This window comes from Triturus cristatus, chromosome 10, assembly GCF_964204655.1.
Source record: "Triturus cristatus chromosome 10, aTriCri1.1, whole genome shotgun sequence".
Classification (NCBI taxonomy): Eukaryota; Metazoa; Chordata; class Amphibia; order Caudata; family Salamandridae; genus Triturus; species Triturus cristatus.
The window spans coordinates 630,728,353-630,749,125 of NC_140593.1; the positions used below are offsets into that span (position 1 = coordinate 630,728,353).

General features: G+C 48.7%; 1 protein-coding gene across 4 annotated transcripts in view; it reads left to right on the forward strand.

The window, feature by feature from the left end:
- Nucleotides 1–20,773, forward strand: part of TBC1D24 (TBC1 domain family member 24) — a 661,683-nt gene that overhangs the window by 326,084 nt on the left and 314,826 nt on the right. For all 4 annotated transcript variants that reach the window (XM_085632168.1, XM_085632169.1, XM_085632171.1 and 1 more), the window contains one exon: nucleotides 5,837–5,995. In XM_085632168.1, coding sequence (XP_085488294.1) covers nucleotides 5,837–5,995 — 159 coding nt within the window. The remainder of the gene's footprint in view (nucleotides 1–5,836; nucleotides 5,996–20,773) is intronic.

Sequence of the window (20,773 nt, forward strand, 5' to 3'; positions counted from 1 at the left end):
CAGCCATGGTCTGTTTTGGGATTGGTAGTAGCCACATTCCCAGAAGGTAGCTGTATCATGAAGCAACTATAAATATGACTACCTACCCCCCTCCTCAAAGAGACAGCTGCAATGCAAACCAACACACTATATAATTGCCCTTCTTGGCTAATTAGTGGTAGCAAGATGTCTTGGACCATGTTTTCCAAATCTCAGTTGACCAAAGCCCTCAAATATTTGAATTTAGATAAGTCACTTCAATCCATAGCTGCACACATCTTCTACCCGCTTGCCTTCAATCAGGACAAGAATGTTACGTTATTACTAATTTAGCCTAAATCTTGAAAAGGAGAAGTACTTTGAGACAGATCAGGTTTGGGATCAATGTATCTGGATTCTTTAATGTGAAGAGGATATTGTCCACACATAGTGGCATCTTAGATTGGTGTGCTACAATATCTATACCTTTAACAAGTCCTGACTGCCTAATGGCCATTGCTAGGGGTTCTACAATAAGCAGGAACAAGAAGTTAAGGAGTGTGCAATCATGTGTCAGTCCTCCATGAATAGGAATGATGTCCAACAGAAATCAGCTATAGGCAGTTTGGGCTATTGTTACTTTATAAAGCCATTTAACGTTGTCCTGGAAAATGAGACTAATGCCTGCCTGAAATAGTACCCCATTCGATCGGGTCAATTAGCGTGCAACAATATCGCGACAGTGTACATTTATTGCACCCTATTCTGAGCTCAAGTCTTTTAGAAAGCATTTGAAAATCTGGTTATTTTAAGCAAGCCCAGTTATGTTCATTATTAACTGTGTCTTAGCCACATGTACCCCTTTCATGGAAATGTAAGAAAAATATGTATCCAACACCAAGAAACTATTGGTGATCATGTGCTATATTAAGCTTTCTTGCCATAGCCTAGTAGGGGGGCCCAGTTAAGGCAGTAATGTTATGATTGCCTTGTTAAATTCCACATGGAAGTGAACAACAGATTACGCCTGCTGGATGACCTCCTACAAGAGTGATGCCAGTACTATCTTACTCATCCTGTACAGTTCACTTGGCAAGCTAGCCCCGCATGTAGTGTGGCTATACACCAGATCAGCGATTACATCAGATAGTTCCCTAATTGTAATCGCCATGTCCAGCGGGGCACTGACTTCCTCTGATAACCTAGGCTGGTGCACTTCAAAAATTCAAACAAAAGGTTTTCTTCCACCGAAGAGTTGACCTGATGTGCAGAGCCATACAGGTTCTGGAAGAAGTCCATAAAGGCTTCTTTACTTTCCTGAAGTATCTTAACTGGAGTGTGAGAATGTGTGTATTGAAAAGATGTCCATGTTGGGCCTCCATGAGTCTGCTTGCCTTCTTGTATTGTTCATAGTGGGACCACTGTAATTGAGCAAGCCATATTTCACCTTGTACTTGAACGAGGCATTGTTCTTATTTCTTACATTCAATGTTATGCCACCGGTCACTCCCCGAACCTGCAATGTGAGTGGTAGTTAGGGTTTTAATATCCTATTCCAAGTCAACCTGGTCACCCTAAGTTAGTTCTTGCCAATGGCTGAGTCCCTCATCATGCTAACCCTCAGGACCACTTTACTAGCCGCTCAGATACCTTTTGATGATTATATGGAGTCCTTTTTCAGATTTAGATACAGATGCAGGTGTCGACGTAAGGAGGTATTTCTGAAGGGTGGTTGAATTTGAAGATATTAATTCTCCTTCAGTTAGAAGAGAACCGGATGGATGGATACATGTCCAAAGTCCATGTCAAACCGAACTTGTGAGTAATCGGAGATGCCTCCCTCAAGGCATAGAACCACCAGTAGTGTTCACACAGGATCGAGACTGATGTGAGAAAGTAACCAACACATGAGCATCTACCATGGATGCCGGACATGAAAGTATGTTCCTTGTTCTCAGGGTGGGATGTGCACCAAGGCTCCTCTAGGCCATGATGGTCGGTGACAACTCATGATTAACAATGTCTTTCTGTGTATTTGGACCTTTCCTATCTTTGAATGGATCAAGAGCAGCATTCCAGTCACTGCTAATCACTGTTTGTGTGGAGCCTTCCTCTTTGACTACCCTCGAGATGGCATCCAAAAAGGGTGCTGTAAAGGCATTGAGACTTTGACTACTGCTGTTCACTACTCTCCTAACCCAGTTCCTCTTTTATTTTACCACTTAGGGGATGATATGAATTCAGGAGGTTGGATCTGTTGTTGCGCTGTAATATGCAACTAGTATCCCACAAGACCCTGTTAAATGATGAGCAGAGGGGTGTACTGGGGTGGTATCCTGACAATAGAGTATTTTGCTTTGCTACCTATAACTAACTCTAAATTGACTTCAAACCGACAAAGCTGACCCTCATTAGTTTTTCACCCATCACACCATTACCAAAGCAAACATTGAGACATTGGCACCCACATTTAGAGCCTCCAATGACCTGTAAGTGATGAGGGTTTGGAAACACTGCACTGTACAAGGATCAGAGTAGAGCATTCTTTGTCAAGCTGGACCCTGGAATAGCGAAGTATCGGACCTAGTCTCCAAAATAGCTCCAATTGACCAAGGCCAGCAATATCAAAACAGCGTTCGGACAGTCAGGACTAGAGAGAGGAGAGAAGACTCCTTGTGGCCCACTTATCACACAGGAGGTTCCTTGCTGGTCAGTGGGGCACAAAACGGTGGCTGTACAGACTCAACTGAAGGTAACATAATAAATGTATTAACTCATTGGAACCAGACAAGGGGCTCGACGCCTTTAGGGGGAATCGGAACTTGCCTCTCTACCTCTGTTAAAGTTCATCCTTGTGATGGTCTCTGTTAGTTAACTTGAGATACCGCAAGTCGATCATTTCACAACTATCGGACACTTAAATGGTTTGCGCAGCAGTATCTCCATAAGCACCAGGTGCCTCCACCACCTCTTGGTCCCTGACCTTGTGAGGCAGTACTATATCTATGGCAGGCAGGTTCATTTCATCTAGGAACTCTCGCAGGTCTTAAGGCTCAAATAATTTGCTGTTCTTTCCTTCTGATAGAGACCTCTAATGGCAGAATCTTCACCTTGTGAATGTCCCCAGGCCCCAGACTGGATCCTGAGAATTTTCAATAGCAATTCCCTTGCGCATCGGTTGGTGGCGTCATGCGGCTCTGCATCGGATCTGCCTCACCCCCAGATATGATGGTGCCACTATATCTGCACCCCGTCTGTGTGCTGATGTCAGTAACTTTTTTTCTGTGTCTTCTGAGACCGAGCCAGAGCACCATCAAATCCTTTCAGCTTGACAGAATTATTTCCCTTCAATTTTCAGTATGCAAGGGACATGTCTCCACCTAAAACTACAGGATTCAAACCAGAAACTCTCATAGCCAGATGTTGTTGACAGACATCCATGATGTCGGTTTCTCGTGTTTCGTCTCCAAGCGCAACTCTGTGTCATGCAACTGCTGGGCAAAAGATGAACAGCAAGTTCATCCCTGACTGGGAAGCCAAGCTTATGGTTGCGGAACGCAGAAGGAAGTCAAAGAAGACCTGATCCCGGTTGAGGGCAAGGAATCGATCTCGCTGCCGAAGCCGCTGTATTCACTGATTATCATTAAAGTCACCAAGCTGTGGTAAGACCGAGAAATCCAAAAAAAGACTCAGTCACAACACAGCTCTCCGTCGTCCCTCCACTCCCACTGCTCGGCACCGCATGACGCCCGGGGCTTTCTGGCTGCGGGGTTCCTTGAGTCTTTCGCAGTCTTTTCTGACACTTGGATGGAATCTGACAAGGTCTCCTGGTACCGAACCGACTGAGACTTTAGATCCCATTGTAGAGCCCATATGTGCCAGCATGCATGGTCCGCAGGCATGAGGTAATGAGGTTAAGACGTCTCAAAGCCGCTCTCGCTGAGAACCATGCCAAGGCATGAAACATGGAGATTATAATCTGAATGTCCTGGACTCGTTGAGGCAGGGGAAAAGATGATCACTGTGTCAGGGATGAATACAGAAGGGGGACTGATGCAAAGAATTCAGTTGTGACTTCAGCACATAGATGGAGAAGCCCAACAATGTCAACAGGGGTTCACAGCTGTTTCAGGAGAGCCTTCCTTTGGCAATCAATTGTTGAGGTATGGAAAGACTTGTATTCTTAACCTAAGCAGATGGGCATCGACTACCACCACCACCTTTGTGAGCACCCAAGGTGCACTTGCAAGGCCAAAGGCAGAGCTAGACCCAAAAAGCGAGCAGTTGCCCTGCATTGGCTTCATCGTTCTAGAGACAAGTCCACCTTGGCTCCAAAGAGCTAAAGCCATCAAAGCGGATATCCATTAAGGTTTTCTGAGCATCGTTGGAAAAACTAGTGGAGCGAATCCAGGCTGTGGGATAGCTAGAAACATGCAGGCTTATTTGGAGGTATGGAGAGACCCCTATTCTATCTTGGCAGTAGATTGGATTTTGAAAGGTGTCCTGTTCTTAAGCCACTAGCCAATTGACACCGTCGGAGTTTTCAATATCCAAATATTGAGGCTTGGTAGGTGTTTTTTTCCCTAAAGGGAGCTAATGTGGCCTTACAGCCAGAGCTGCTGACTTTGGAGCTGGGGAACCAGTTTCGAGCCTCAGCGTCAGCTTAGCATCCTGTGATTCTGGGCAAACCACTTAATCTCTGCATGCCTACCAAAACATGAATGTAACGTAACTTGCGCTCATGTAAAGCGCTCCACTACCTTCTGGTCGAGTGCACGCTATATAAATCTGCAAAAAAAACGTTTTTTTTGTTGTTTTTTTTTTAATCCATTGCCAGACCCGATTCCAATTGCTTTCTTCCCTTTCACACAATGCGTCCCATCTCATCTCTATTGCACCCCGGCCTTATCTTACACCCTGTCGGCTAGCCTTCCCACTTCCCACCATCAGTTTTCCATCCATCCCCATTTAAGATTTCACTTCCTTGTTTGACCCTCAGGAAAATGGTGGTATCCTGGCTCTTGCTAATAGTAGATTGTGCCCACCCATCTCCATTCACTGTCTTGTGTTGACTGTTCTAAAATATTACATATTTTCCATAATAACATATTTTCAAAATTGAGATAAGTAGTTTGTGTCTATTATGAGTAGTCCATTCATGTACAGATGCTTTTTTCTACGTGGTACATATACATCTGCTATGAAATGTGTCACTTTGTTAATATGCTCAATAAATATTCACATTCTACTTTATGCGCTCAGTATTTATTCTCTGATTGTCATATTTTCCCTCTGAAGTTGCTTTTTATGCATGGTGCATAATTTCAAATAGGCTTCTAACTTCCTAACAGCAGAAGTAATGACTTGTATCTACTAACTCCATGTAGCTTGCCCACGATACCTTAGAATAACATATTTTGCATTTTAATTGCTTGATTCATACAGTTCAGGATTTCTTGCTGATGTACACATATTTTCAAACTAAACTGCAACCGATAAATTATTTAGGGCTCGATCTGTCCTTTTATGTAGCCCTTCCCTCATTTGGTGTGGCGACAGATGTACAAATCCGTTAGTGAGCAAAATTACCATTTACTAGGATTTACTAAATCTTGCTTCATTATAACAAAGAACTGTGATTCTTTTTGTAAATCCATTGTGCTGTGAATGCAGGGATGGAGACACGAAAGTAGACAACTAATCTGGCATAAACATTTACAGAACGTTAATTTATTTTAAAAAGATGGTTGCATTCGAATTCCAAAAATGAATTGCCATTTTATGAATGGCGTGGGTGAGGAAGCATCAGCGTCAATAATTGAGTTTGTTACTGCACCTTGTCGCTTACGATTGTAAATGATTATACTGTATCTCACAGGCAGAATGTGCACCTTGCAGTACACGCAGAAAACTTCAGCTCTGAAATTGTCTCCGTGAAAGAGATGAGGGACATTTGGTCTTGGATTCCGGAACGCTTCGCATTGTGTCAGCCCATTCTACTGTTCACCAACCTGGAACATGGCAGCACTCTAAACAGGTAAACTGGTTCATTTCACGGCTCTGTTCAATGAAACCAGCAGCAGGAGCCAATTGAGAAATACTTAAAAGTATAAAACTCCTTTTACAGTTTGTCACTTCACTTTCCTTTCTGGTACCCTATAAGTTTGCTACTTTGAGAGGCGTGAATAAGCAAAAGGCTCAGAAAAACAGTTCAATTTATTACCTCATTTTAATTGTAGGTGAGTTACATGGGAATCTCATTCTACTGTCATCCAGTGACCATCAAGTCTGTTATGTAGTGATGATATCTCCGAACTGCCTTTCTCTAGGTTCCTAGCATTCCGCTGGCCAGTGGGATAGAATGTCTCTTGCAGATTTCTGTTAACTTTTATGGCACATGAGCACCGCAGTTTCATTCTCATGCTCCAGTTGACTCCATATCTACTCCAAAGGAGGCAGATTGAGAATGAAGGTGGACATGTTTGTTGGCAAGTCGTCTGTAGGACCTCACTCTGCTGGACAGGCTTGACTAGGTTTAGTGGTGTTCTTACCGATAGGTCTATGGCCAACCTCTTCAGGATACTAGAAAAATGACATTTATGAAAATATTAATGAAGGTAGCATAGCATATTAGTAACATCAGCTTAAACAAACGACTTCTTGAAGGGTCTGGCTGATCTGATTAGCATCCTGTGAGCTGATGCTAATCGAATAGTATTTATAAAAAAGCCTTTGCCTTGCACCTAAGTAATTTTTCTTATATTTCTGGTGTTTTCACTTAATTATTATAGGTTCAAAATTTAGCAACGACTACTGCGGTGTGCTGGAGAGCTACATTTAATAGGTCTCACCGTTTTCCGCATACTTTTGTGAGAGACTGTTCTATTTCCTAGCCACCATTTTGTTCCTTACTTCGTCTTTTGTTTCTAAAATTCCGGTTAATTTCCTGTTTGTCTCCAATGCCATCGTTTAGATTGTTCTGCAAATTCTTCTTTCAAAGAGAAATCTTTCAAACGTTTACATCATAAAAACGTCTTGCAAAACATAATTTCAGACCGCCTGTCACAGTATACAGTTGGAGGCACTTTAAATGTAGAATTTAGTATATCATACAATTTCTGAAAAGAGAGATAATGCAGTTTGTCTTGGGGAGAGCGATCACCCGTTTCACATGCAGTTAAACTGGAAGCACGCCATAGTCATTACAAAAGTCAGACATCATCTACAGATCCAACCTGACACCCCAAATCTATATCAAACCCATCATGACATCCAGAGGAGAATAGATGAGCGCCTGCACGTGGTGACACACTTCAGAAGGAGAGAAGACAGAATCATCAATATCCAATAGAGACTCCTAGCTGCAGATTACTTACCTTTGAATTTCCCAGGCATCAGGCTGCATCCAGAAACTTTTGCTAAGCAATACCCCTTTTGCGTGCCGCCGGGTGGCTCCATTCGGCTCCGTGTGACTGCATCGGTAGTGTCGCTTATGATGCCGCAGTACCTATATAGGGGCCACCCAGGCGCGCAGTAGTCTGTTCTTTTCTTTTTGCGCCAGAGCGCGACCATGATGAAAAATAGTGCTTGGACTGTCGGGCCATGGCTCCGAAGGCCTTGCGGGAGCAGGCAATGAAGCTCCTTGTGGCCCTACTGTCAACACCATCCAGCGAGACTGCGAGGAGATCCCAGTCCCGATCGAAAAAGAGTAGGTCGCGGGACTGCTTGCGGAGCCCAAAGTCCTCTTGATCCCACTCTAGGTCCTCGGGACACTCAGGGAAGAGGCACAAGAAGAAGAAGTCCAAGCGGACTTCATCTTCACCTTGGCAGTTGTCTGGTGAAAGAGATAAAGAGCACCGATACTCTAGGCATGGTTCTGTGGAGCTGTATCCAGGGTCGACTTCGTGCCGCCTGTGCCACCGGTAGGACCAGCCCCATCCTTATCCCGGAACGACATTGCTCGATGCAGATTCCAGTCCCGATTGAACCCAGGGGTTCTGTGTTGTCACCTGTACACTTTGAGGATGTGTTATGCTTGGAAGAGGAATGGGAGTGGTCTGTGGGCCCTTTAGAACACCAGGATGTCTCTGCAGAGCAGTTGGACTGATACGGGGAACTTGCCGAAGCCAGTGGACTGGATACTTCTCCGGATACTTGCATGCTGTCTCTGCCAACAGTGGCTATGGAGGAGCGGCCATCCTACGCTATGGTGGTAAAAAGGGCAGCTGAGGTCCTTGGACTAGAACTGCCCTCTGTGCAGGTCAGGACTAATCTCCAGACTGAAGTGCTTCAACCTGGAGCTTCCACCTCCGAACCCCTTTTGCCCTTTAATGAAGCATTGACTGATGACTTTCTAGGCACATGGTCCAAGCCTAGCACAGGGGCTCCAGTGAATAGGACAATTGCACATCACCATCGCCCAGCACCTGGTAACTGGAAGTTCCTCAGCGAACACCCCACACCTGAAAGTTTGGTGGTGCATGCCTCCACATCCCAGGGCACGTTCCCTTCCGCCCCTCCGGATAGGGAATCCAAGAGGCTGGATTCATTTGGGAAGATGTTTTCTTCCTCCAGCCTGGCATTGCGGTTGGTGAATACCGCATGCCTATTGGGCCGTTTCTCCCACTCCCTTTGGAAGATGGTTGCGCAAGTGCTGCCACATGGCCCTGAGGATGCCCGGGCTGTGCTCTCACAAGCAGTTAGACTGTAGAGATGCAGCAAAATTCACCATACGGTGTGGCCTTGATACAACAGATTTGCTGGGCAGATCAATTTCCACGACAGTGACCTTAAGGCGCCACGCCTGGCTTAGCACAACTGGCTTCTCGGGCGATTTCCAGGCCAATCTGATGGACATGCCCTTTGATGGAACCAGTCTTTTTGGGGGAAAAGCATATTCGGTCCTGGTGAGGTTCAAGAACTCTCGAAGTACAGCCAGATCCTTGGGCCTCTCCTCTACTCCTCGTGGCCAGTCTTCCTTTCGCCCCTTTCATGGCAGCGGAAGGGGTTTCCAACCACGTGAGCTCTATCCCAGCCACCGTCCTGTGCAGGATTCTCAAGCCGTGCGGGGACGTGGACACTGGTCATTCCGACCTAGGAATGGAAGCCAGAAGTAGTCGACCACCCTGCCCCCGGCAGCCGCAGCCTCTAAGCACTCCTAGTCTAACTCTGCAAGACCACACCGCTCCAGTTGGCAGGAGAATCTGTCATCACCCCCCCCCCCCCCCCCACCCCCCCCCACTGGAGATCCATAACATTGGACAAGTAAGTTTTGCAGATCAATCAGGAGGGCTATTCTCTGCCTTTTCTTACTTTTCCTCCTCTCATTCTGCCAAATCGGGAACGGCTGACCGAGGATCATATGAAATTGCTCAAGGAGGAAGTTACAGCTCTCTTGGCCAAGGGAGCTATAGAAAGGGTCCCGGTTTCAGAAGTAGGCAGTGACTGTTATTCCTGCTACTTTATGATTCCGTAGAAAAACAAAGGACTGTGGCCCATTTTAGATCTTCGGACCGTCATTCTCTTCCTCAGGAACGAGAAGTTCAAGATGCTCACTCTAGCTCAGGTCTTTCATGCCCTAGATCAAGAAGGCTGAATGGTAGCGTTGGACCTCATCTCCACTCTGCCGGGTCACAGGCGTTACCTGCGATTCAAGATAGACTGTGGCGGTGGTCGCAGCTCATCTGCGCAGGTTAGGGGTCTCAGTCTTCCCCTACCTCCATGACTGGCTTTTAAAGCCGTCCTTGCTCCATGCTGTCGTCTCTCACCTTCAGACTACGGCAGACGTCCTGCATTCGCTGGGGTTCTCTATAAACATCCCCAAGTCACACCTGACTCCTTCTCAGACACTCCCTTTTATTGGAGTTGTTCCAGACACAGTGCGGTTTGTGCCTATCCTCCTTAGCAAGAGTCCAGGATATTCCGGTTATGATTCAGATGTTTCTTCCTCTAAACTGCATTTTGGTCCTCATGGTCTCCTGCGTCCTATTAGTAAAGCATGCCAGGTGGCGTATGTGGGCTCTGCAGTGGGACCTGAAGTTCCAGTGGGCACAGCATCGAGGAAATCTCACCATCATGGTCCAGATCGCGGAAAGACTTGCGAGAGATTTGCAGTGGTGGTTGACGAAACACGATTGGGTCAACAGCAGACTCCTCTCCCTTCCCCAAGCAGATCTCACAGTCACGACAGATGCGTCACTTCTGGAATGGAGCAGCCATCTGGGAGAGGTGGAGATCAGGGGACACTGGTCTCCGGTGGAGTCAGGGCTCCACATACATTTGTCGGAGCTCCGAGGGATTCGACATTGAAAAAGTTTCTTCCCTCTGACACGGGGAAGCTAGTGCAGGTGTTCACGCACATCACCGCCATGTGGTTCTGCAACAAGCTGGGCGAGGTGGGGTTGTGGACCCTTGGTTGAGAGGTCCTGCGTCTCTGGACATGGCTGGAACAGCAGGGCATAACCCTGGTGGTTCAACTCCTGGCAGGTTCTCTGAACGCCAGTGCGGACAAACTCAGCTGTCGATGCCTATGACGTCTCCAGACGGAGGTGGCGCAAGGTCTCTTTCAGCAGTGGGGAGAACCTTGGTTAGGTTTGTTTGCTTTAGAAGAGAACGCACAGTGTCAGCAATAATGCATGCTGGAGTTTCCAAGGCAGCTATCACCCGGTGACACCTTTCGTTGCGAGTGGAGCTCAGGCCTGCTGTATGCCTTTCAGCCTAAACCACTCCTGCCCAGGGTTCTGAAGAAGATCAGGAGCAACCATGCCCAAGTCATTCTTGTAGCTCCAGACTGGGCAAGTAGAGTCTCGTATCCAGAGATTCTGAAGATGAGCATCGATCCTCCGATCAGTCTGCGCCTTCGGGAGGATCTGATGTCGCAGCAGCAGGGGAGGGTCCTCCGCCACCACCCGTCAACTCAGCGCCTCCATGCGTGGAGATTGGGCGATGGCAGTTGATGGCTTTTGACCTTCCTCCCGAAGTATATAATGTTATTTTGGAGGCCTGGCGGCCCTTCACTAAGACAATATACGTCTGCTGTTGGCAGAAATTTGTATTGTACTGTGCAGAAAGGCCTATTGACCCTCTTTCTGCTTCTCTTTCTACTGTCCTTCTATTCATTATAACCCTTGTACAACAGGGTTCTTCTTTGGGAACTCTCAAGGTTTATCTTTCTGCTCTGTCTGCTTTTTTGTGGCTACCAGACCAACCCTCCCTCTTCAAGACTCTGATTTGTAAATAGGTTTTTAAAGGGGCTGGCGCACTTGTTAACCTCCCACGCCATTCGTTATGCCGCAGTGGGGTATTAATTCGGTCCGTACTTATCCTTGGTGGCTCCCTTCGAGCCTTTATACATCTGTTCCCTCTGGCTGCTTACCATCAAGACAGCCTTTTTACTGGCGATTACATCTGCCCAAAGCGTGAGTGAATTGCAGGTGTTGTCTTGTACACCTCCCTACATGATGTATTTTCCGGACTAAGTGGTGCTTCGCACCTGTGCATCATTCTTGCCCAAGGTTGTGACCCTATTCCATCTGGTTCAATCCATCTTGCTGCCCGCCTTTTTTGCCCTTCCTCATCCTTCTAAGGAAGAGGAGCGTCTCCACCGACTGGACCCCAAAGGAACGTTTTCGTCAGCCGCTGCAGGTAAGACCGGTAGGGCCGGCTAGCAGGAAGGGGGGGGGATTTCGAGAGATACCCACACGGGAATATTAAATAATTGATTTTCCCTTGTGGTCATCTTTCGAAATCCCCCCAGCCAGCCCCACAGCTCTCACCGGCAGGGGCCGTGGCTGATTGTTGTTCTACCTTGACTGCACAAAAGAGTTCCGAGTGGACGACCAACTCCTTGTGGGGTACGTGGGAGCAAAGAAGGGAAGGGCAGTGAAGAAAAGGACCATCTCTCGCTGGGTCGTCCTCTGCATTAAGGTCTGCTATGCTTTAGTCAAGAAGCTGCCCCCTGAGGGATTAAGGGCTCATTCCACCAGGGTAAAGGCTGCGACTACGCTGCGACGTCAGAAGGAGCTGAATGGAGCCACCCAACAATGAGCTCAAGTTGTATTGCCCAGCAAAAGTTTCCGGATCCAGCCTGATGCCTGGGAAATTCAAAGGTAAGGAATCTGCAGCTAGATAGTCTCTACCTGATAATGCATTACCAAAGGTAAGTAACTTGTTCACCATTACATGGATCAGGAAGAGTCAAATCACACTTGTAGGGAGAGTAGTCTACAACCTAGACCAACAGATGCTCCTTTTAGTGCAGAGAAAAGAAGACGAACGCCCCCCCCCCCCCTCCCCCTCGAAATGCATTGGAGATCACAAAACTGCACCTTATGCACAGACAATGATCAGAAATCATATGAAACTAATAAACTAATTGAAGAAAAAAATGATAAAGAATTTTTAATTGGAAACCTTGAGGTCTACTCGCCGACACTCATTACCGAAGTAAATTATCTAATATGGATTAAAACATGTACAAGAGAGACAGTACACACTAAAGCAGTATGGGTTTCTGTGGAGCATCCCTCACTTTCACACATACCCTAGAGCCCCAAAATAAAAGTATTAGCGATTACACACCCTGCTAAATTTGTCTAAAAGATGGCTCTGTTAACCCTGTCAAAGGCTGCTGAGTACTCCTAAAAGCAGCATGCAGTCTCCCTCCTCGACTTTGACTGCTAATATTAAGGGCTGTAACATTATGCAATGATTCACATATTTCCTGAACCCTGTTCGACAGAAGAGAAGGATATTTACATTTCAACCCAGAATCCAAGTTCTCATAATAACCGCTTAGTGTACAGCTGATCACAGAGTCAAGAATGGCTATAGGGCGACAATCCCTTGTGGTGTTTAAATCCCCTTTTTGAAGCGTTTAAAACTGAGCCCCTCTACCTGTCTGGTATAGCATGAAGGTTGAGGCCAACTGAAAACAGTTATCAAGTCACAAACCCAAATATTTGGCACTATGGATCCCAGAGCTCCTGCTCTTCTGTCTCATTGTAAATTAGTTGCAATCCTTTTTACAATGATCGGTAGCAAATTGGCTTTTGCCACAACCGGTTTGCAATAATTAATTTCCTCTCCATAATAAAACTTGGTGACATTTTTAGACCTATCTTCCTTACATTATAGCCAAATTTTTCTTCCAAATTAGTATTACCTCCGAATATCTTAGAGTGCCTTATTTTGGCCCAATTAATTATATCAAACCACCCCTTTATGCATAATACTGATGTTCCTTTTTTGTAGGTGCTCTTAAGGAAATTGTATGCTCTGAACTTGACTGAGTTATCAAAGAGCTTGTGAAAATTTCCCATTACTGCTATGATTATTTTCTTCTTTGCTTTCAAATTTTCTAAACCATTTCATTTAAACTAAAAAAGAGGAGGGACAGGGACAAAAAAAGGTCCAGCATACAAGCCTCTACAGATAGTGTGCCAACAGAGGGTATGAAGTTCCTGTGCTGTCAAACTCTGTCTTGGATCTTGTGACCAATAACTTGTGGGACAATACCAATTTATATTTTTTAATTTTTTTCAGTCTGTGCCCACCTGCTTTATATGCAATATGGCGCCTCTCAGCTGACACTTGTCAAACCGGACTGCCCTTCCCAAGCATGGGCTGTGTGAGAACCGCAAGTTATCTCAGGACACACCCAATGGATCGCACCGAGATCACTTGAGTGGACCACAATTGTGATGGCCCGCTGTCTTTCACCAGTAATATCCCGCACCATTATAAAGATGGTGCCCATCTTGGGACATGTCAGTCCCATACTTCTCACTAGTGTACCGCCCCCGGTTTTCAACCAATCGGAACTACCTTTATAAACCCACCCACCCGCTCGTCGAGGAAAACACTCCTTTACCAGCTGGGGTTGGTCGGCTGTAGATGCACACGCCAACATTTGTGAGTAATTTTTCCTTTCGTAGAGAGGATTTATTTAACTGTTACCTACTGGCCCACTGTGTTCAGCTCTGCCACACAGAGCCTTTATGCCTCCACTTCTTGAATTTCACCAGGACCTTTGGTAAACCAGTTAGCGTCCGTTCTGTTAAACATGTTGACCTTCTTCTTTTGAAAAAACACCATCATTATATCCATCCCCAGCCAGACTATAAGTTTTAAACCATAACAAAGGAACCCAGTCATTAAACATTATTTTGGGTTCTTTTAGTTCTCCAGTATTGGATCTTTCATAGATTCACATGCTTGAATCATTACCCATCGTCGAAGTGGGAGTCTCACGGTATTATATCAAAGCACTCATATGAATAGCATAGGCTACATGGCACTAGTCTTATCTATGACCTTTTTTACAAAAGGACCAAACTTAGTCACCAACCAATCAGGCGATAGCACCCTCTTTCTAGAACCTTCCCCACAGAGGCTAGCTTCCTCAGATTTTCTACCGAAGGTCATGTGAAGGAAGTCTCCCTGAGCTCTGCTCTGTTATTTTATTTGGTTCAGGAAACGTCTCTTCAGGTCAGATATATATTTTGTTCTATATTCCATTGCAAGTTTCTGACCATGTCATCCCATTCTAAAAAGGGATTATTCAGGTCATATAACATCTGTGGCAAAAAGACTTTAGATTGATGATCCTCATAAGAAGTGCATTTATTGCCTCTATCCTGGTCACACAGTCAAAGACTGTAAAATATGTCGCATTTTCTCCCAGAAGATCCTCAAGGACAGAAAGGGAAGGCTTCGCTTGTGGTTACAGAGGATTAAATCAAAAGACAATTCTGTGTCTGAGACAGAGAGCGATTATTCTCTTACATCTGCCAAGTCGCAAAAAAGAGATTATCTGATAAAGAGCTTTCTGAACACCCTAAAAAGGCCCTTAAGAAATCACAACATGACAAACCTGGTCATTCAAGGAAAATCAGGACAAATCTCATCACAAATCTTCTTCTAAGTTTTCTTCTAAGTCTCCCACACTATCTGAAAGACTTATTCCTGGCAAAAGGTCTTGAAAATCCCACCCATCTATGATGGGATCTTGTCATACTGAAAAAATAAAGATTTTGCCATCTTTTACTCCGTCAACGACGGCACTGTTTTTTTTTTTTTTTTTTTTTTTTTTGAAAATTTTATTGAACAATAAATCAATTACAAGCATGGGCCTACAACCACCAGGGCCGGCCGCTAGATTCAGAAAGGATCATACAGTTCTTAAGGCAATAGTCGACTCCCGGGGCCCAGCCCCGTACATGGCTAAGGATAGTCCTAGGGAAGCAGGATACATAGGTTTAACATAAATAACAAATAAAAACAAAAGGCGAGGCATAAGGGCAAAAAGTGTGGGTCAGGCTACCTCCGGGGGACTCTACTTCAGACCTTCCAATAGCTATCAAGAGGAAGGAGTACTGATAGGTCGGGGGGGGGTCACGGGAGAGGAACGTCTATATTCGGTTATTCCAAAAGTCGCAAGGAACCATCAAGGGTCAGGGGGACAAAGCAATATCGGTGTCCACTAGGGGGGGAGTACAGATACCCCCACGATACGCGTTCCATTTCCCCCAGATTCTACCCCATGCCCCCGGTTTACCACGAGCCACATACACAGTCTTCTCCCTGAACATGCACCAGTCCATGTTCTCCTTCCATACGGACACGGTGGGAGGCCGCTGGGAACCCCATAGCTGCGCTATATCTCTCTTGGCAATCATGTTCCCCAGGGCCGCCCACCGAGTCTGAGCCGCGTTATAATCATTGGGCTCCCACACATTCAGGACACAGCGACGCACCTCTGGCAACAGCGCAACCCCGGTGACTTGTCCCATGACCACATGAACCCGGCGCCAGTATTCAGCCACCTCGCGGCACTCCCAAAGGATATGGAGAAAGGTGGCACTGAGCCCACATCCCCGCTTACAGAGCCCGTCTTCAGAAAATCCCATCGAGACCAAACGGGGACCCGTCACATACACCCGGTGGAGAATCTTAAGCTGGACCAGGCGGAGACGGGCTGGAATGGCCACTTCCTTGGGGGACGACAGTGCGGACTGCCAGTCCTCGTCGTCCAGTTCCACCCCATCCCCCGTCCACGCCTCCCGGAGGCGCACCAAGAGGTCAGCCCGATTATTGATAAGTTTTTTATAAATTAAAGAGATAGTACTGTCGGGGACATGACCATCGAGTATGCGGTCCTCGAGGGGCGAAGAAGCCGGGATCTTGGTCCCCTCCCCAAAAACAGAGAGCAGGGCATGCCGAACCTGGGCGTAGCGAAAGAACTCCCTTTCCGTAAGTTCGTATTCGCTCTGGAGCGCCGCGAATGTTTTAACCGCACCCTTAATCCATAAGTCTCCCACTCTACTAATACCAATCGTGTCCCAACGTTCAAACCCCTTCGTTGTCCAGAGGCTTCCCAGTCGGTCGGAGGCAAACAGGGGAGTAGCACATGTTAATCGCTCACTCCAGCCCATGGCTACATTGGCCGCCCTCCAGATCCGTACCGCAATCTTAGTAGGGCCCGTAAGGGTCCGTCCAGCCGAGCTGGAGTAAAGTGCCCTGTTATAGTTTCCGCCGGGAAGCAGGAATTTATCCATCTCATACGCCGGATTCAAGCCAGGCGCATACGTGGCATGGTTAATGGCCGATAGCTGTGAGGCCCAATAATACCTGCGAATGTCGGGAAGCGCGATGCCCCCGTCATACCAGGGGAGAGTAAGCTTTGCCAGAGCGATACGAGCCCGTCCGTCCCACACCAGTCTCCTCTGCAGGCTCTCCACCTCCCGAAAGTAGGACACAGGAATGACATCGAAGGAGTTCTGAAGTGCATAGAGGAATCTGGGAAGGGACATCATTTTAAACAGCGCTGCCCGACCCAGCGGGGACAAGGGCAGCTTACACCATCGAGCCGTGTCCTCCCTCAAACGCCGAAGTGGAAGCAGGAGATTCTGCTCATAGCGAGCCACCGGGTCCATCGAGACGTATATTCCCAGGTATTTAAAGCCGGACAGAGATAATTGGATCGGAAGCCGAGGCGGCAAGAGAGGAGGGTCGCCGGAGATAGGATAGACACAGGATTTAGACCAGTTGATCGTTAGACCCGAATTTCTCCCAAAGGAAGTCAGAACATCAAAGAGAACATTAAGCGACTGCCGCGGCGAGGTGAGATACAGGAGAATATCGTCTGCATACAACGAGACCCGATCCTCGAAGCCCGGGGCCCACCGGATCCCTCTGATCGAAGGCTCCCAGCGGAGCCAAGCAGCGAGCGGCTCCAGGGCAAGAGCAAAGAGCAGAGGGGACAACGGGCACCCCTGCCTCGTACCCCTACCGAGAGCGAAGGGCCGAGAGACCCGACCATTAACCACCACCTGAGCCATGGGTCCCGTGTAAAGAAGCTTCACCCAGCCAAGAAATCCTTCCCCAAAGCCGAATTTGGTCAAGACAGCCCAGAGGAATGGCCACTCGATGGTGTCAAAGGCCATCGTGGCGTCTAAAGAAACCAGCACGGCCGGTTCGGAGAGGTACGCCGCCCTCGCGAGGGCGCCGTGAAGACGCCGCAAGTTAAGAGCGGTGTTACGGTGAGGGATGAAGCCGCATTGATCAGGATGAATCAGATCGCAGATGACGCTCAACAAACGATTGGCAAGGACTTTGGCCAGGATTTTAGGCTCTGCGTTTAGCAGTGAAATAGGCCTATAGGAGGCACAGCGGTCTCGTGGCTTACCGTCCTTGGGGATCACGACTATCGTAGCCAGACGCTGGTCGTCAGGAAGGGAGCCTGCCTCAAGGGACTCCTGAAACATACGACGGAGGAAGGGCGCGAGTTTATCCGGGCGCAACTTATATAATTCAATAGGCAGACCGTTGGGACCCATCGCCTTGCCCGAACGAAGGGACCGAATCGCAGATGCAATTTCATCTACAGACAAGGGGGCATCCAGCTGCTCACGGTCTTCGACGGACAGGCAGGGCAAAGCAATATCCCTCAGCAGAAGGCAAGAGTCTTCCTCGTCCCTATCAGTCACCGGGGAGTACACGGCCCGGAGGTGGTCAGCAAAACATTCCACAATCTCACCAGGCTCAGTCACACACACTCCATCCGAGACACGCAGCTCCAGGACCACACGATTCACTCTCTCCTTCTTATCCAGCCACGCAATCAACTTTCCCGCCTTGTCCCCGGCATCATACAATCGACCCTGCTGCTCCCTATACATCGTTTTGGCAGCGTCAGTGACAAGAGACCTGTATTCAAACTGTTTCAGGCTGAGGGCATGGAGCCCGTCCGGAGTGACACCCGTCTCCAAGGCCGACTCCAGCCCCGAGATGTCAGTCTCCAGCTTCACCATTGCCTCACTCTTTTGCTTCTTAGCCACCACTATCTGGGAGAGGGCGTGTCCGCGGATTACGGTTTTAAAGGCTTCCCACAGGGACCTTGCGGACGACACCGACCCCTCGTTTTCAAGGAAGTATTGGTCCATAGCCTTAACCAGACTGTCGCGAGTCGTAGGGTCTCGCAGGTACCACGGGTTGATGGGAGCGATCCGCCCTGCAGACCGCGACTCGGTGTCAAAGAGCAGCCACAGCGGGGAATGATCGGAGATACCCCGCGCCAGGTGCCTAACCTCTCGTATCCGACCATTCTGTGCCGCGGGCATAAGGAAATAGTCTAACCTAGAAAGACTCCCATGCGCCCCAGAGTGAAAGGTGTACTGACATTGGGTCGGATGCATTAATCTCCAACTATCTACCAGACCGAAGGTCTCCAGCAGTCCACCAAGCCATGCCTGGGCAGCGGGGAGGGCCCTGGGTGGGTGACGATCCAGGTCACCCGAAACCACCGAATTAAAGTCCCCGCCCATAAGCAAAAGACTATCCGGAAGTTCAAGCAGCATTCGACCCAAGTCCGCAAAGGTGGAGTTCTGGAGGCCCGGGGGGACGTAAACTGAGACCAAGGAAAGGGGCTGCCCCTCCCACCTCCCAGTCAGACACACATAGCGCCCTCTGTCATCCGAGATTACCCTAGTGATATCCAACGGAAGTGAGGATCGCAGGAGAATGCCCACCCCCCTGGAACCAGTTGTGAAACCAGAATGGGCCACGAGGCGGTATCCCCCCCCCTGTTCATTGCATGACAAACATTACCAACCAGATGCGTCTCCTGGATAAACACCACATCAGGAGTCAGACGGCGCAAATACTGCAGTACTACACCCCGTTTGATACGGTCCCCCAACCCATTGACGTTCCATGACATCAGCCTCAACCCGTCCCCCCCCATCCCCTCCAATAGATCAAAGGCCCCCCATTCAGTAGCACAGTTCCCGAATCTGGACAAAAATCAGTACCTCGCCCTGCAAACAAAAAACACACAGCAAAACAACCCCTCCCTCCCCCCAACCCCCCCCCCAAATCCAACTCCCCCCACCCTGCACCCCTGCGGGCCAGAAAACCCCCCCAACTTGCAGTGTGCCTGTCGCCCTCCTAACCCCATTCTACGAAAAGACCCCGGAGGAGGAAAGGGACCCGTCCCCGCCCGCCCCCCACACAGGTCCTAGTGAGACAAAATGAACAAAAGAAGTAAAACCCAGCTGAACAGTGCAAAATGGCAGAATCAAGGACCAAAAGTCACTCCAAAGGGGACCCGTCACCTTCGGCGCCTGCAGAGGGCCCGGGACGGCCACCTCTGTCCGGCAGCGAGTCCAGCCAGTCACTCACGGCCACAGGAGAGTCAAAAAAGGCAGTCCGATCCTCATGTTCCACTCGGAGTTTTGCAGGGTAGAGCATAGAGTACTTTAGGCCCAGTTCACGGAGACGACGCTTCACCCCCTGGAATCCCATCCGCTGTTTCTGGACAAGTTGGGTAAAGTCCGGATAAAAGTTAATGGATGAGTTCTCATGACGAACCGGGCCGTGGACCCGTGAGGCCTGCAGAATCGCATCTCGGTCTCTATAGTGGAACAGTTTGGCCACGATAGGCCTCGGGGGGGCCCCCGGCCGCGGCCGACCGCCCGGAACTCGATGGGCCCGCTCCACGGCAAAGAACTTGCTTAGGCCTGCAGGGGCCAACTGTTGGAGGATGAGTTCCTCGACCAGGAGGTCAACCGGGCGGTTGTCGGAGGACTCCGGTACGCCTATGACACGGATGTTGTTGCGTCGGGCCCGTCCCTCGAAGTCCTCCAGCCGCCGAGCCATCTGATCGTTGACCGCCTTAATGTCACCCAGCGCGGCCTGCAGGTCCGACACATCCGCACCAAGGGTGGAGGTCCGCGCATCGAGAGCCTGAACCCTCTCGTTAGTTTTGGAGAGATCTGCCCGAATTAAGGTGACATCGATTGCCACCGTGTCGATTTTACAGGCCAGGGCCTCGTATTGCGTGGCGATGGTTTCCCTGATGCCATCAATGGCGCCCATGATGTCCTGCAGGGAAAGCTCCGGAGAGACGGTCGTGCCACCGCCGGCGGCATCCGGGGGGGGGGCGGTCGCTCCAGGGGACCCTCTGCCCTGAGTGTAGCGGTCCATGTTGTTGGCCTGGACCGGTCCCCCGCGGAGGGAGGCCTTAGTCTTACGCCCCTCGGGGCCCCCCTTGCCTCCCATGTGGTCACGGATACCGAAGGGGACCGCCGATCAACAGTCGTAGGGGCACCGGCACCGCAGACCAGCGCCTCACCAGGGACCACAATATAGCGGTGCGGGGGGACCCAAGGCGATGGGCACACTAGTGGCAGGTGGAGACAAGGCCTCGTGCAGAGGCCAAGGAAACACCCCGCCACATCAAGTGCGTTCGCAGGCCAGCCCCCTGAAGTCCGAAAGTGAAACCGAAAGTGGTAGAGCGGCCACTGGCACCGCACTG